The sequence below is a fragment of the Haemaphysalis longicornis genome, unplaced genomic scaffold, assembly GCF_048455015.1.
Source record: "Haemaphysalis longicornis isolate Haplotype H1 unplaced genomic scaffold, Haemaphysalis longicornis Haplotype H1 scaffold_10, whole genome shotgun sequence".
NCBI classification, from domain to species: domain Eukaryota; kingdom Metazoa; phylum Arthropoda; class Arachnida; order Ixodida; family Ixodidae; genus Haemaphysalis; species Haemaphysalis longicornis.
This window is the reverse complement of record NW_027526204.1, coordinates 21,918,491-21,935,894: the sequence shown is the minus strand read 5'-3', so window position 1 is coordinate 21,935,894 and position 17,404 is coordinate 21,918,491. Positions and strand designations below refer to the sequence as shown.

General features: G+C 45.8%; 1 protein-coding gene across 1 annotated transcript in view; it reads right to left on the bottom strand.

The window, feature by feature from the left end:
- Positions 1 to 10,198: 10,198 nt before the first annotated feature.
- The window catches only part of LOC144157653 (choline transporter-like protein 1), a 164,344-nt gene continuing 157,138 nt past the window's right edge, over positions 10,199 to 17,404 (bottom strand). The window contains exons 18-19 of the mRNA XM_077688469.1: positions 13,648 to 13,740; positions 10,199 to 10,338 (exon numbers count right to left, since the gene is read on the bottom strand). Of these exons, the coding sequence (XP_077544595.1) occupies positions 10,273 to 10,338; positions 13,648 to 13,740 (159 nt within the window). The 3' untranslated portion in view covers positions 10,199 to 10,272. The remainder of the gene's footprint in view (positions 10,339 to 13,647; positions 13,741 to 17,404) is intronic.

Below are 17,404 nucleotides of genomic sequence, written 5' to 3'. Positions count from 1 at the left end.
TCACAAATGGAGGAGCTAACAAAAATGAAAATATTTTAGTAGTCAGCACTGTACCCTAGAGTGGAACAGTGATTTTATGTCTTAGTGTAATGGGTTTGTTTTGTTGTTGTGTATTATGTTTGTAACAGCGGTGTTTGTCTGGAAATAAAGAAAAAAAAATGCGTCCGTGGCTTAGTCGTAGAGCGTCGCGCTGCGGCCGCAAAGTCGTCGGATCGAAACCTGGCGCCCGATGCTGTTTTTTTTTTATATAGTGTAGTGGCCTGGCTGGCGCGCCGAGAGAGGGTGTTGCGAGCTGGAGAGTAGTAAAGGGGCTTTAGGAGAGTAGGCGAGGGGGGAGAGGAGGCGCTATGCGAGCGCCCTCACGCGTCGGAAATCCGGCGCCGTTGCTAGGCACGGTAGCTAGCTCCGTTGCTAGGCTGCGGACGGAGGACGGCGGTGGAAGCAGGAGTAGGCCCGACTAAGAAGTGCTTCGCACTTAAAAAAGATTCTGCAGGGATGTCAAGAGGCTGGAGCTAACCCGCTGGAAGCGAGGTTGGTGCCTTTTTGCGGTGGCACTGATCGCAAGAACTGATGTACCGGCGTACGGAGTGGTATAAGCCAAGCCAAAAGAATCGGCGGAGTACTCGATCATAAGTGCGAGAGTTGCCGAGATGCCCAGCAGCTGGCAGGTTGTGAAGCTGCTGTAGTACACTGGAGCGCAGTTGCTGGGGGACAACGAGCAACAGCTCAGGACCGTCAAGACAGACATTGCGACGGTACGGGATGCTGTTATGGAGCGCAAACTTTACCGTCGAATGTGCCAGGTGAGGCGGAGTTAAGGTTGTTTATAACATATCGTATTTTCGGGTCGTGACGCTGCCCTTCCTCTTGTAAATAAGTCCAGATATGGGGCGTACAAAAGCTGCACCGTAATCATCACCACCATCATCATCCCGGCGCAGAACCCTGATTCTAGACTGGCTGTGGTGTGTGCCCATCTGCCTGCAAGCGCGACGTGCGCTTAGGACGAAGAAATGTATTGGAATAAACAGTCGTAAAAGCGGTGCAGCAGAATGAGAGCCTGTCGAAATGATTCATCGCCGAAAGATGATCAAGCAACAGAGAAGAAAGTGTCGGAAGAGCCATGTAACCGTAAATAGGTCCTTAATACGTAGAGCTAGCACGTAAGCAGGCTTGAGCGCACTGAAGAGTTCTATTGTGGGGCACAATATTTTCCCACGATGTCATTTTCCTTCAATAACCCTCGGTAATACTTCCGTGTGACACCCGATAGATAGAATTCGTTTAGAACATGGGGCGACGAGAATTATAAATTTTATTTCGGCATGAAACAAGTACATCGAATTAGCGTATTTCTTCCCGCACAATAAATATATAGATGGAAATCTCGCCTTCTTACGCAATATTATTTCTGTAAAGTCCTTCGCGTTGGTACCAGTTCACGTCCATGCCAAGGCAATGCACGCGGCCACTTGTATGTACGCAAATGCGTGCAATTTCTGTTTTTCAAGGTTTCCTAAGGAGCTTGCTTAAGTAATGTCTGATAACCCCGTTGGTTCAGCATGCACGAACGCACCATTGCTTCAGAGACTGCTATATAGCGTCCTACATGCATTAAGACCACAACAGAATACTTATCGTGTAGGTGAATTTGTACACATAGAACATTTCAGCAAACAATCATCACATCTTTCACACTTTTATTTGTCTTATTGTTGTCATAAGTATTATATCGAGAATGCGGAATGAGTTCTTACAGTTATAGTTTTTCGCATTCTTCCCACGGTTGCATACCTGCTATTTGTGTACACTTTACGCACTTTCCAAAGAGGCAAACCTGAAATGGTGCAGAAAATGAAGGCCTATTCGTTCATAAGAATTTTTGGCAGTTTTGATAAAAAGCTACATTATAAAACACAGCGAAAAAGAACCTACTCATTTAGGATGAGTGGGTTCTTTCAATGCAATGTGCAAACATTTGTTTTTTATCTAAATTTTTGATAAATCGCAAAATAAAATGAAAATTTATTCCTAACACATGTATAAGAAACACGGTACATTTAGTACGTGTGTAATATATTGTTATACACGTTTTTTTATGTTTAAGAAATGGGTTTGTATGTATAAATCGAGGATTCACCAGTAGAATGTGTTTCACGAGATTACAATGAAAATATATACTCATGTTGGGTCCAGCCTGACCGGAAAAAATTATCACAAACAATATTAATCGAGTGGCACACGAAACTGCGAAGTGTGAATCTCAAAATATGAGGCACCATTAGGCTAAGCCCTCCCTACTTTGGAAATAGGCTGCTTCAAATTCGGTCTGTCTTAACATGAGCAGTGCGATTTGATTGAGGTCCTATTGTCTTCTCCTAACGAGACGCCAGTAAGTCAGCAGGCATTGTTTTTTATATCGTAAATCTTCGTCACGAACGATACTACCATGCCAAGGATAGGATGAACAGTGGGCCAAGTCCACCAATGTGCGCGTCAAGAGGGCGGTGATGACGATGCATTTACTTGTTAATCCCATGTCGTCAGACACAATGCCTGTGTGTGTGGGGTTCAAATTATATGAGAGAACGGCATTTTAAATATGTGTTTACTAATTTTCGCAGAACACACAAAGAACCCTGATTAGCCACATCAACAACCGAAGGTTTGTAAGCAATAATCACGTGGTCCACAAAAGGTCGTCTATGGCCGTAGCTGCGCCGGTTTTTCACTTTTAAATATATATTTACCGCGTACGGAGACCACACGACCGTTTATGCGGGCGGCTCAGTTACCGCTGAATCATCCGCCATCGGCGTGCGGATTCCTTCGTTACAGTGTGCAATCAAGATAAAAAACTCAGCAACAAAATATCATCCACTGATACCGAACTAGCGGCTATAGGGCTGCCTTTCATTTTATTACCGAAAATATTGCCCGGCAGTGAATGATCTTCTTGGAATAGCAGGGTGCTTTGCAAGCTCTACGAAGGCTGTCCAACCAGCGCAGTGAGCTTGTGTGCAAAATCAGCGAAATCATCACAGCGCCAGCTCGGGAATAGAACGTAATACTCCATCTGATGAGCCGCCAGCGCTGGCCACTACCCACGTAACAAGACACAGCTTTCTTTATCTCGCAAGCATAGTTTTGTCATTATCTCTCGAACTGGATAAAGTGAGCAGATGGCAAAGTGGCAGGACTCTCGCGAAGCATATCCATCTGTGCATGGCATCGACCTTCTCTGCAAATTTACTTTTTCAACCCGATGTAAACAAAGGCCCTGAAGGTCTGCATGGTCTGCATCTCAGCGTTCCTTATACCCGAACCTTCAAGTTCTAAATAGGGTGGGAGGATTCACCACTGTGCCTGTCACGTGTCTCGACCTTCAGAGAAGGACATGGGAAAGCAAGGCAAGCTTGGCAAGCGACATTTATCACAAAAACTGCCCATCCCTAATTAAACAAAACACAGCAAAGAAAACCACAGACACGAAAAAGAAGAGGTCATAAAACATTAGCAGTGGCTTTGCTCGAAAATGCCAGGATATACGTAGCGTCAGCTAAGGTTCCGCTGGTTGTTCTTGCTTTCCTCGTTGCCTGGGATTAGCTTGATTATCAAGCTTACTGCTGCTTCAACGACACAGACACGCTATACGAGTTATGTGACACATGTATATTTATCACCCGGCTCCGGCGCAGCGTCACCAATCGCCCCAGAGCTAAGCTGGTTCCACAGGCGCACGCCGGTGTTGCTGCGACGCACGAGCCATCGGTTGCACACCCGGCCGCCCGTCGCAAGATCATCAAGTGGACCCGGCCACAGCGTGCAGAACGGAGGTCGGCGAAGACGCCGGGCGCGTGGGGTGTGTGAGAGACGCCGGGCAGCGAGCACGTTTTGTGCGCCATGTGACGTCACTGCTCCTCGCGCATGCGGAGCACGGCTCTCCGGGAACCAGGCAAAACTGCTCAACCTCGGCCATGCTAAAAACCTAGAATTAAATCGAGAGGTCTATTAAATAGCCTCATACTATAATCTACATGGTCTCACACAGAGTCCATAAACAGGCCTACCCAATACCGTTGCCGAATTGAAATCGCAGAGTGGCTGTGAAGCGGTCGAAAAGGTAGGCACTTCGTGCTGTCGTCGTGACGTGCGATGTGATTTCTGCCGGCGTGGGGGCCGTCGTAGCATATGACGACGGTTCGATGCCGCTGACAGAAGACACTCGCGTCGCCTCTGGAGCCGTCAAAGCGTGGGTCGGTGGTGCGTCGGAAGATTGGAGCCGAAGCTTTGTCGGCCCGCTCCCGCCCGGGCTTGAGTAGTGACGTCGGTGCCCTGGGTCACGTAAACCGTGGCTGTTGTTCCGGAATCCGGCGTCTTCGCGCCGCACCTGCCTGCTGCTGCTGTTGTTGCTGCTGCGTTAGGTATAAATAGAATTCCTATTTAATTACGAGGCGCTTAGAAAAGCTCATTTAGACCGGTTGGTAAGAGTTTTGAATCCATAAACGACAGAGACAAAAGGAAACTTGAAATTCCAATTTGGAGTAAACAATTCCAATCATAAAGTGGATCCATTAAGTTAGAATCTTCCAATGCTCCGCGGGAGGGCCGAGCATACATCCCGACGGCTGAACCCCGTTTCAGAAGCCCCGAGAAATAGTAGAGCCGGCACTGATAGGGATATCCCTAGACTGCAAAGCGGCAGCTTCAGGAACTGACGTCTGAGACGGGAAAAACGCCTACATGTCAAAAGGTAGTGGTCGACAGATTCCTCATCGTTACAATGCCTGCACAAAGCTGTTCGCGCCAGAACCTGGTTACCTGTACCACGGCCGCTGGATGAGAGCGCACGCAAGGTCAGTGCGCCTCTCATCCAGCGGCCGTGCCTGTACCAGTACCTGTTCGACTGGGGTACTCGACAACGTAGGGCTGTAATAATAACCTCTAAGACGCGCGAAGAAGAAGAAGAAAAAAGAAAGAAAAGGCCGGGAGGTCAACCAGGTGTAGAGCCCGGTTTGCTACCCTGCACTGGGGGAATGGGGCTCACGGAATAAAAAGGGGGGGGGGGGGAGAAGAGGAAGAGATAGGAGTGGGAAAGCGCGCACTCTAGTCCCGTTTAGGGCACTATAGTCTTTCACGCAAGTTCGTTTGACTCAGGAAACGTAAAAGGGCTTTCGTCGCCTTCTGCGAGGTCGATGGTAAAGACTGATGACTTATAATAGTTTCCACCGTAAATGGTCGATTGTCCAATCGCACGCTCCTCTCCGACAAGTATTCGAGGCAGCGACACAGCACATGTTATATAGTCTCTTCCGCCCCGCAGGCGCCACAGTGGGCGCTGCTGGCCATCCCGATGAGGAAGGAGTAGGCTTTCGTGAAGGTCAATCCCAACCACAGTCGCCCCCTTGCACGCAAGAATACCATGCAGCAATGGAACACACCGGACTTTTCGAATCCCCGTTTGTATATTCAGGATCCTCTTCTTCAGCGCCGTATTTCGTATGGGCTGTCTGGACACCAGTCAACTTTACTTTGAAGACGCGCGAAGGACACCATTCTAATTTCCACGAGAATTTTATTTATTTATTTATTTATTTATTTATTTATTTATTTATTTATTTATTTATTTATTTATTTATTTATTTATTTATTTATTTATTTATTTATTTATTTATTTATTTATTTATTTATTTATTTATTTATTTATTTATTTATTTATTTATTTATTTATTTATTTATTTATTTATTTCAGGAATACTGCCAGCCTTACAAAAGGCCCTCAACAGGATTGGGTGTACATTGTAACACGTACGAAAAGGAATAATCTATACAGTCAAAACACGATAAGTAATGCAAGTTAGGCACAAGCTGCAGGATGACCAGGGGACTGCAAGCAAAAACAGTGCAGGAATGTAAAACTAAAGAAGAAACGTAACAGTGTGTTTGTTTCTCACGCGCGCAGTATCATACACGCAAGAAAAGAACGATATGACGGAGTAGACAGATACAAAGAGCAGTCTTCTGCGCACACACATAGTCTGCACAAGAGGCGGGGTCTCGTCCTGATAATGACGACACAGGCGGTGAACAGTCTTGTTATGAATATATTCTCTTGTTATGAATATATTATTGTTATGAATATATTATTGTTATGAATATATTCTCGTTAGATGACTAAAATCTCTTAAAGACAATAAAACTGGCTTTTGCTGTTATCGAAGTTTTAACAACCTACGGTACCTAGCAGCAGCTAATTAAGGTGTCGGTTCCACAACTTCTACGACAGGCCCAGAGAGTGCGATCCTTGTTGAGAGTCTGCGTTATCGTTAAATATGAGGCCCGCATGCCCAAGACCCCAAAGAAGGTGAATTTCAGAGAGATGAGGTGGCAGGAGCGACCGAAACGTCCACAGAAGGGGATTGTCTTTCGGGGAAGAAGGGCTAAACACGCGGAAAAAAAATCTGAAATTATATTTGAAAATATAGTTTATTCATCCAGCTGTCGTAGTGTCAAAACAATTGCCAGGAATTCGGCGTAGAAAACGGGGATAAAATCAACCAGACGATTTGAAAAGGACCAGTTCAGGGAAAGGGAAAATATAACTATACCGGATTTTTTTTCTCGCTGAGAGGCATCTGGGTATATTACAGCACCTGGCTGCATGGAGGCCAAATAACTTTGGAGGAGACTATTAAGCAGTCGGGCAGGTAACAGTTTAGCATTTACGAGAAAAATGTTCCGGAAGTTACCTGAATCTCTCCGCCTCTCTTCTTCATCCATCTTCTTCTCCTGCGCGTCATTGCGGGATTGCTCTTGACAGTTCCACACGTGCGCTGTGCGCGAGACTATCGAGTAATACCCGCGATTGGGCGCTGCGCCAGCAACAGCAGCTCGCATCCCATCTCGTGAACGAATGGGCGCAAGGCTTCAGTTGCGTCCCTTTCTTGCACCCTGGGGCAAACAAGAGTGATTTCTCTTTGGGTACAAAAAGTTTCCGCATTTTCGGTAGGAAGCACTTCCGCTAGCAGAGCTCACCTGTCCTGTCCTAACGAGTTCTCTCTCTCTCTCTCTCTCACTCATAAACTGCAAGGCTATTAAAACACAACCACACAACAAATAAAAGCCAACCTATTAAAATCAAGTCTGAGCCCTGTTAATTGACCCTCGTACGCCCTCTCTAAAGCATTGTTAGAGTCCTTCAATGCTATTGTTCCTATACGGCGCGCGCGCTTAAAATATATGTCCAACGGCAACAAAATTTGTGTATTCATCAACACGGTGAGCCCATTATAAAGGGCAGTTGTCACTCCCTCGTTGCATATCTCCGCCGTCATGGCGACACTCCATACCGATAACGAATTTGAACCTCTCCAAGTACCTTGGACTATAGAAATTCACCAGACGCGGCGGTGCGCCTTTTTTTATTCACGTCTGTCCCCTCAAACGATGTCGAAGCTACGTTAACCTCAGCACGAATCCGTAATTTGCGTTCTCTAGTGCGGTAATTACCCCCGACAACTAGAGAGGCATTCCCCCGGGGTCGCAAGGCACCCTCCGCACCGCTCGGACCTAACACAACAAAGTGGCGGCGTTCCGCAAGAGAACATTAACAACCTTTCCCTGCACAGATAATTTTTATTGGCTACACGCGCATCCCTGCCACCACAGGCAAACAATGTCATGCGGAAAGCGTTCCCGCGTCCGCGTATACGTAGGGGTGAGCCCGCCTAGTGGTCGCGGGCACTCCCATACAGAGTGGTAGAGAGTGGGAGCGGGGTTCTTGCGGCCCGTAAATGGCGGCACACAGGCAGGGTGGCCCCTCTGCGTGCCACACCAATGAATAGAACATATACCACGGACGATGAATTGATGCAGGGTAGGCCTATGACGTTCGGAAATGGACGCTGAGACAGGCGAAGGCTGTGTTTTCCTGCACTGTATGCATACTTGCTTACGTCGTATTTCTGCACGCGTTGTGCTTTCAAATAGGGCAGCAGCTGGAAAAGAGCAAGACGTATCCTAACGTAGCCGCAGAAGCGTGCGGTGGTAATGGCAAGCGATAGGCTTCCTTTGGCTCAAGTTCCTCTCACGTCAAAGTTCGCTGTTACGCAGAAAAATCTATGGCTGGAAGAATTTTGCGGGTGCCTTTGCTTAAATATTCGAAGCTGTTCATGCGCACTCCTTTTCTGTCTCTGGTACGTGCATTCGTATTGACAGAAAAATGTGGTTGATGCCTCTTTCATAGGAATCTGTAAAACACGAAAGTGAAATGTGCCTTCACATGAGCGTTTGTTCAGCATCCATATGAACTTGCACATCGCCATTTATATTTCGTCGGTATGGCACCGTCAGACGCATCAACTTTAGACACTGGATTGCGCGCGCCGGAGCATTGCGTAGATCAGACGGAAACCACCGCCCCTTAAAACAATTACTCCCACCTCCCCTCGCGGGAACCTCTGTGTAGATGCGACGCATAGGGGGTTGCGTTGTTGTTTTCGTTAGGTTGATGCTCCCATCGCGTGAAACGTGCCGTGAAGCTTCAGCCGCGGCTATGACGCAACACAATCCAACACAATCCACGTTAATCCAATCCAATCCTAATCCAATCCAATCCAATCTAAGCCAAGACAAGCCAAGCCAATCCAATCGAATCCAATCCAATGCCCCTCACGAGAGAGTGTTCGCTATCAGAGAGGAGAGGGGGTGAGAGGCGGAGAGCGCAGCTCGCGCGGCGAGGAGAATGGGGGAGTGGTGTGGACGGACAACAACGCCGTATGGAGGGACAAGGCGAGTGAATGAGATGCAGTCGCATCTAAAGCCGTGCGAACGAAACCGAACCGAAAACGACACCGAAAGCAGTAGGTGGTGGAGCGTGCCTCAATTCACCCGTGTCCCGCATACACCAAGGCACTGGCATCGAGGCACGAACTGTCGGCGCTCATTAGCGTCATGATGAACTACTTCCCTTCGCCTCTCCTATACGGCAGAACCATCCGAATAAAGAAAGTAGTGGGAGATATAAGGCGCGTTCGTAAACCTACTTGCGCTTGAATTTATAACACAGTTGGCATAGCGCCATGTACCTCCCGTAGCGGCGGGGAGTTCGTGGTTCGAATCCGGGCGGAGCCGCGTTAGCGGAACTTTTTCTGGTATGACGCCGGTGAGATCTGGGTACACCTGGCCATAAAACACTTCCATATTAAAAAATAAATCTTCAATCATACTTCTCCACCACAGCTTGGTTAAGTGCGGGTCGTAAGATCATTTACGGCCCGGCATCACTCCGCGAGCTGCACTTTGCAGCGTAGCGACGCAGGCACAAGAACAGGGACAGGCGGATACGCTAAACAAACGCTGGAGGGCGAGACTTGAAGAATTTTCTGCGGCTAAAGAAACCTCAATGTTTTTAATTTTTGATAGTAAAAGCAAAATATGTACGCTACTCAAGGGATTATCCCCTGTATTGGTATTGGGCGTCCGAAAGTACTACAAAAATACATTTTGGCAGAATTCGGCATTTCAAATGGCGGGAATTCACTGTTCTAAAGATGTTTTGTTAACAAAGTACACGAAGCAGTCACACCTAAAATCTTTTGGCGGTTCGCTTCGTCCAGTTAAAAATTGTAGATTGTAGGAATTGCAGCAGGTAAGTTGTATGCTTTGAGCCAAATAAAAGAAAAATATTTTGATACAAAGTTGGTCTACACTTGAGAAAAAAGACCAGAAAGCACATGTACCACAAATATAGCTCTGACTTCCTATCTATTTAAGAATATTTTGAAAAGTTTACAAATTTGGAACACTTTGCTTAAGTACAGTATTTTTAAAGGGTTTTCATGTGTTTGAATTTTTTTCGAGCTAAGTGTGGCAACGAAAGGGTTTTGAGACCGCAGTAAACGTCAAAATATTTTTTGAGAAAAAATGTAGTGTGTTGGTTTAAAAAAGAGGGGTGTTTGGCACGCAATGTTCAAGCTTTCAGTCAATAGCTGAGGCTGCTTTAGTTGATTGCTGTGCAAGGAGGCCATGAGAAAGAACTTTCAAGAGGAACACACTTGAAAGCATTGCTTCTTCTAAACTAAGGTGAGAGTAAAGTTATACAGTATTTACAGGGTTCATGGAACACAACAAAAGTGCGGCTCAATAAAAACTGTTTTGTACAGATCACAATGCGACAGCGCAGGAAAATCGTAGAGGCTCAAACTTTGCCTAAACTTTATTTCATGCCCCACGGTTGTGGGTTACGCGGGAATCCGGCGCTCTGTTGTCCTACTAAGTTATGGCTCTTGGTGTCGTCATGATGTCTGGGTGGCTATCCTTGATTTCGGTCATGAATGCCTGAAAAAAGCAACCAAAATAGCATTGCCTTATTCATACGAAAAGAACATGAATCAATGGGGCGAAACAAGTGGTCAGCGAACGCAGACGCCTCTGCCGTCTTCTTGCACAGACACTGTCTTTCTTATGTTATGAAGCAGTGACTATACCGAACACAAGTGATGCTACACTGGCACGCTTCATGCGACGTAGGCCCACAACGGTCTACGCCCCGTCGTTTGAGGCACGCTCGGAAGACACGGCCGCCAGCTTTACCCACAGCTCCGGCCACCACATTAAAGTACGTCGCCCAGCGGGACTGATTCCGGCACCAACATTGTCTGACATACCTACACCACGCAGCAAAAGCTTAACGCCTGCCGCCCGGAAAGTGCGGCATACATACGAAAATAAGGCGTGCAAAAATTAAGGCATAGCAGGGACGAGCTATTATGTGTATTATTAATAAATAAACCGCAGAATACAGCCTGGGATTGCACAAATTTTCGAATTTTTTGCCGTAATCCCTCCGTCGCACGATTTGTTTTGCAAGCGGTTGGCGCCGCGAGGTATAGTAAAAAAAAAACGAATAAAAAATGCGTGCCAATCCACCCTGTGAACGTGGTTGGAAAGCGAAGCAAGAAACGACACCCACAAAGATTACCCATGCGACGTCACTTGAATTCACACACGTGGCTATAAAAAGGAGGAAACCAGAGACAAGTTATATGCACTTAACCCCACCTTTTATTATTCAAAGATATAGTTTTGCTAAGGTTAAAACAATGCATAAGTTACGACAAGTGGTTATTTGTTTGTATTTGTGGAGCAGATGAGTGGAAACTTTTTTTTATAAAATAAAAGAAACTCAAACCCTTTGTTAGACGATCTTACGTCTCCTCCGTCTGTGCGGACGCCGACGGAAGCGAAGAGATGGCCGGCAGAAGCGGAGGAGAAGTGAGATGCCATGCGTTGGTGTAAGCTTCCCCAAATTTTTATTATTCTATCGCATCCGCAAGGCGCGCACGCGGCCGCTGCATGTGCCGTGTGTGGAGTGCACAGTGGCGAAAGAGGTCGCCTGGCGCTGTCATGTAACATTCAAGCCCACAGTTGTGCTCGGTGAGTTCACCGTCTGTTTCACCCATCTCCGCGTGGGCTCGTAGCTCAATCGGTATGACAGCGGGCTCTCGCCCCGTTTCTCTATTCGTTCCAGGTTTGATTCTTGGCGGTTCTAGTAACTTCTTGTATTTGTTATCAGGGGGTTTTCTCCTGACACTAACTGTCGCGACAGAACCCTTACGGGGTAGAGGTAAAAAGCCTCGCTTTAAAAATCGGTCAAAATGTGATCCCAGTGAACAGACACGTGAAAATCATTGGCATTACCGTACTAGAGAGCAGCAGAACCTACCGCAGAACTGCCAAAAAACAAAATCTTTCCGTTGTTGGCCCACACTGCCAAACGACTACAAGCGAGAAGAGGAGCAATCACAGAAAAAAAAAACAAAACGATAAGACTCACCCAGAAGCAAATCATGAGCCGGTTATTGTACAGGTCTCTCACAGGTCTCTCACCGGTTTTCTACTAGAATTCCGAAATATTGGAATTGAAACTAACGTATTAAAGTGGCTTGAAAGTTTCCTTAGTAATCGCCAACAATTTGTCGCAGCTAACGTCGTTAGGTCATCGCTTGCCTCCGTAATATCAGGCGTTCCTCAAGGAACCGTCCTCGGCCCTTTACTTTTTCTTATTTGCATAAACAGCCTACCTAACTGCGTTTCCTCTTCGATTAATTTATTTTCCGATGATTGTATTTTTCCCGAGAAATAGCAACTAACGACGACATTCAAGCTCTTCAAAGTGGCAAGAATGAAATTTCCAACTGGTGTAGCACGTGGCAAATGAAGCCGAATGTTAAAAAATGTAAATTCATGCGGGTTTCACGTCTTTCGACAATCACGTCCTCGTATCACATGAATGACATTGCTCTTGAATCAGTCTCATCGTACAAATATCTCGGCCTTCACATAACAACAGATCTTTTCTGGGAAAAACATATTGGCTTCATCACTAACAAAGCAAATCGCATGCTCGGGTATCTTAAACGAAACTTTTAAGTCTGCTCCTTCATCTATCAAGCTACTTTTTTACAAATCCATTTTCAGCAGCCTACTCGAGTACGCTTCATCGATATGGGACCCTCACGTAGAAGTACTTATTCCTCAACTAGAAATGATACAAAACAACTCTGCGTGTTTAATTCTTTCTAATTATCAGCGCGGATCCAGTGTGTCTACAATGAAATTGAACGTGGGACTGCCGTTGCTCACCACGCGTCGTAAAATCGCTCGGCTCTGCCTTTTCCATAAAATATTTTATCACGATACCTTTCACGACTTTCTTATAACCACGCCGTCATATGTATCTTCACGTCTTGACCACTCCCACTAAGTAGGCCAAATTTCATGCCATAGAACAACTTTTTCTAAATCATTTATCCCGACAACGTCAAAAGACTGGAACCACCTTCCCCGTGACATCGCTGCAATCGTTCATTCCGAGTTGTTTAATGCAGCTCTTCCTAATACCGTTGTGTAACCTTACCTTTACCAAAACGGCGTGCATTGTATAAGCACATTTTGCCGTTATTATCACATGTACGTGCAATTTGAGCCACTGTACAATGTATATTGTTACATATTTTGTTCTTACGCTGCTACGCTTTGTTATTGTTGTATTTCGTACCCCACTCCCCTCTTCAATGTATTCACCCTGAGGGTATTCACAAATAACAAAATAAAAAAGGTCGCACAAGCAGTGCGCTGTGAAAAGTGACTATGGCGAAATAGTGACATAACTTTCATATCACTTATCGAATGCCCTGTAAACAACACCAACCACTGCCCACTGCACAGTATCTAACAAGCAAGGTTCTAGTAAGCAGGCATCTAATAAGCGGGTTAATCTCCGTGATGCCACTTGTGGAAATATTAGCATGGTGTCATTTTGTGATGATTTAATTTTTGCACTTGATGAGCACCCGCTGCGGTTGCTGAGTGGCTTAGGCGTTGTGGTGCCGAGCGAAGATAGGGGTTTTTGATCCCGGCCACGGCGGCCGTCCTGCTGATGGAGTCGAAAAATGAAAACTGCACGTGTGCCGTAATTACGGCGAGTGACAGATTCCCAGGTGGCCTGAATTACTATGGAGCCCGCCTCCAAGGCGCGATTCCAGATGTAGCTTCGGTGGTTAAAACATTAAATAGTAAAGCACTCTGCGCATCTACTGCAGCATTACTGGCTGCTGCCGCCTGCTCGCTTACGGTTACCCTTACCTTGAGCGCATCTGTGACGAAGAAAGGTCTCGTGACACCGTTGTTCTGCTCGCAATCTTCGCAGAAGCACAGGAACAGGGTGTCTATCGCTACCTGCGACATAGAGCACAGCTGTTTTGGCGCCTTTGTCTGCCCCTACTATACACGCCTGCGTTGGAGATTGAAATGTTCAAAGGAAATAAGGCAAAGCACAAACCACAGTGCTGTGCACCACTGCTCGGCGCCAAAGCACCCCGGACAGGTTAAAACCGCCCATAACTGCGCGCCCTCTCAGCGCCAGGCAAGGGCGGTAACAAATTGAGATTTTAATCTTTTTCCAGGAACAGCTGAAATGCATTGCCTCGAAATGTCGAGCGATTGCTTCACTGAGTTTAGTGATGACAGACTGACAGTACAATATTGCCGTCGAGGTATGGTCGGGATCTTAACTCGACATACAGGTATCAAATTGCAAACTGAAGCAGAATATCATGACTCCAAGTGTGGTGGGGCTGCTCTTGCGCAAAGGAAGTAAGCTATGCCGCTCACCCAGGATACCGCGGCCACTTGGAGAATGCGAGAGCACACATGCGAAAGAGCGGCTCCGCGAATGCTCCAGGCAGCACCGTGGTCTTTCGAAATACCCACCATTGCATGTCGGGAATCTGGGCCCCCTTATTGAGGGGAAAGCGTTGCCTGGCTAGCTTGTCACAAGCGTGCACGCCGCTAAAGTCCGCAAACGGCGTGCCGGTGCGCCACCAAAATAAAGAGAGCTCCTGGGACCCAAACCAAGGGAGGTTAGTAACTCGCGGGTGAATCAAAGCCGATGCCACACGAAACACCGCGTAAGGCGTGTTGTTGGGCGAGTTCCTCTCCGAATAAAAACGTTCCTCTCCAAAAGACAGTGGCCCACACCTACACAAGGACAGGCGAAAAACCAGGATCAAATTTCTTCTAGGAAAGTTCTAAAACCACGAAAACAGAGTTTTCACCCACTCGAGGTGCATACAATATTACGAATCAAACAATCACCGCCCTAAGTCCTTGTTTAGAGAGGAAAATGTCTTTTACCAGTAGGAAAATATTGAATTAAATGAACAAGTGTAATAAGAGTATCGGTGATTTGACTGATGTCGAAAGAAAACATTCGCGTTACGGTCCTGTCTGCGAAAATTCAGAAAACTGGTCCAAGAAGCGCCGTAATTTGTTTAAATTTTCTTTAAAACTTTTTTGTAATCATTCTGTAAATACTCCTAGGTCGAGTTTATTACTGGGGCAACATTTGCAAGTTAGGTCTGCATGCACTGTGTGCGATTTCCCCCCAAAAAATGACAAATACCAACAAGATTTTAAAGTAGTTTAACTTGAAGTTTGTGCTAGACGTAACCCCTGAAACTCATGGAAATTCCTTCTCAATCGCTTTTAATTGTATCCACCCTAAAAGGCGTCCAACCACGACGGAGCGAAGAGCACCGCTTTTCTTTCAACACGATGGAAAAAAAAGAATAACGAGTGGTCTCAAGGACATATTTTCATAGAAAACTGAGCAGGCAGCGTGCCCCCTCCTCTAAATGAATCCCATCTAAAACAGTTGTGTGTGGGGAAGTGCGCGTTCAACGCAAGCATTTCAAATGCCACCATTAAATGTACGGTGGCGCTTGTCCGCCACTTTCTAATACTTCATAAATGTATAACGCAGGAGGGTTTTGCAGTACTTAATAATTTGTTACTGGCGAATGGCCTATCCTTTTGCCGTCCTACCCATCCTGTTTATCATCCGTGTCTTTTGCTGCGCTCAATGTTATTTCTGCAACGACGCTTATGTTAATCAGGATCGGAGAAATAGTGCGTGCCGTTAGTGGGCAAACAGTAAATGTTGTTCGTATCTAGATTACATTTGAAGCTGAACACGTGGTTGGCTCCAGAAACATGAAGGTGGCCTAATACGCGTACTTTTAAGGTTAGCTGTTTAAACGCACCACAAGAGTGGACTGTTAATCGTGCCAGGTCCAATCACTTGCAAACTTTCGCGTTGTATGTGTACCCGTGAATCTGCTGCTACTTTGCCTTAAACTATTTGCTGGTATGTAACTGAAAAATATTCGTGTACAGGTGGGCTCAATAGAGCAAAAATGAATTGATTCCCGAAACCGTTTTCCCAGGCGGCGTAAGGCTGGTATAAAAATTTCCTTGGACGTCTTTATGAATTGCCCTCCTACATCCTAATTAATGTGACTCCGCGTTAGCAACTCCAAGCTTCAGGTACACCACTCATATTGACTACGGACAAATTGCTTGCTTACCGTATGCTTTTTAACCTATGCACGCATCGCGTGTTCCAGGGAACGAATTTCGCACCAAGAAGGGATCCGGTGGGACCGGTGGCGGTACGTTGATAGCCGTATCTAAGAGCATTCCGTCTACTAATAAACGTGAATTACAACTCGGAAAGCGTCTGGGTCTGTGCTACATTGAAAAGCAAAAAAAAAAAAATGTTTTAGGCGCCTGTTACCGCCCACCTGATGCTTCCACGGCATTTGTTGATGACCTTTATGATGTTAATAATAGTATTCTATGCCGTTTTAATTCTTTACCGATTGTTTTGATAGGAGATTTGAATTTCCCGGACATCTGTTGGTCCGGTTCATACCCTGTGCTTGATCCGTTTTTATCCGCCGGCCAAAACTTCCTAAATTTGTGCACATGCTTGAACTTTACTCAAGTGGTTAAGCAACCCACACGATGTACTGGTACCTGCTCTAACACATTACATTTAACTCTATCAACGCTCCCAGAACTTGTAAGTAGTATTTCATATCTGCCCGGGTTGCGCGATCACTACATGCTGCAATTTTTTTGTGTTGCCTGCGTCCCGCGTAGTGTTGACGTCATAAAAAAAATCCGCGATTAGAGTAAGGCAGATTTCGAGAAAATAAACCAAGCGATGTGCAGCTATTTTGACACATATTTAGCATGGTTTGAACGGCGGTGTGTGCAGGAGAATTGGGACCTCTTTCAGAACAAGGTGAATTAATTAATCGATGCACATGTGCCTGTAAAATGTATTCGCTCGAACCCGGGAGCACCTTGGTTTAACAACACCTTGAAACGCCTATGCAATAAAAAGAAACGGTTGTTCCGTTCCGCAAAGCTATGTAACACGATCGATCAATGGGAGGTATACCGCAAAGCGGAACTGGAATATAACAGTGCCGTCTGTGACGCTAAAAAGCATTTCATAACGGAAACGTTACTGAACTTGTTGTCAAATGACCCCAAAAAGTTCTGGAATGCTGTTAACTCGAAAAAAGACAATACAATTTCCTTGATGAACGATGCGGGTGAGCCTGTTCTGCCCACGCAGGGTGCTTTATTGTTAAATGTCTTCTCCCGTGAATTTTTCCCGCCATCGAGTGTGCCCGAAGTTTGTGATGTTTCTGAGTGTGAATGTGCTGTCATGTTTCGTGTTAATATTGAGCCCTGTGGTATTATAAAGATAATCGAATCTCGCAAAACGCATAAATTGATAGCATAAATTCTAAATTTCTGGAGCAGACTAAAGTGTGCTCTTCTCTATTTCTAAGTAAGCTATTTGAGCAATCACTTCACCATGGCATCCTACCACGCCAATGGAAAGTAGGCAAAGTAGTCCCGTAATATAAATCTGGTAATAGGCACCCTCCACAAAACCATAGACCAATTTTGTTGACTTGTATACCATGTAAAATTATGGAACACGTACTGTACACTCAAATTTTCAACTTTTTAGATCAAACAA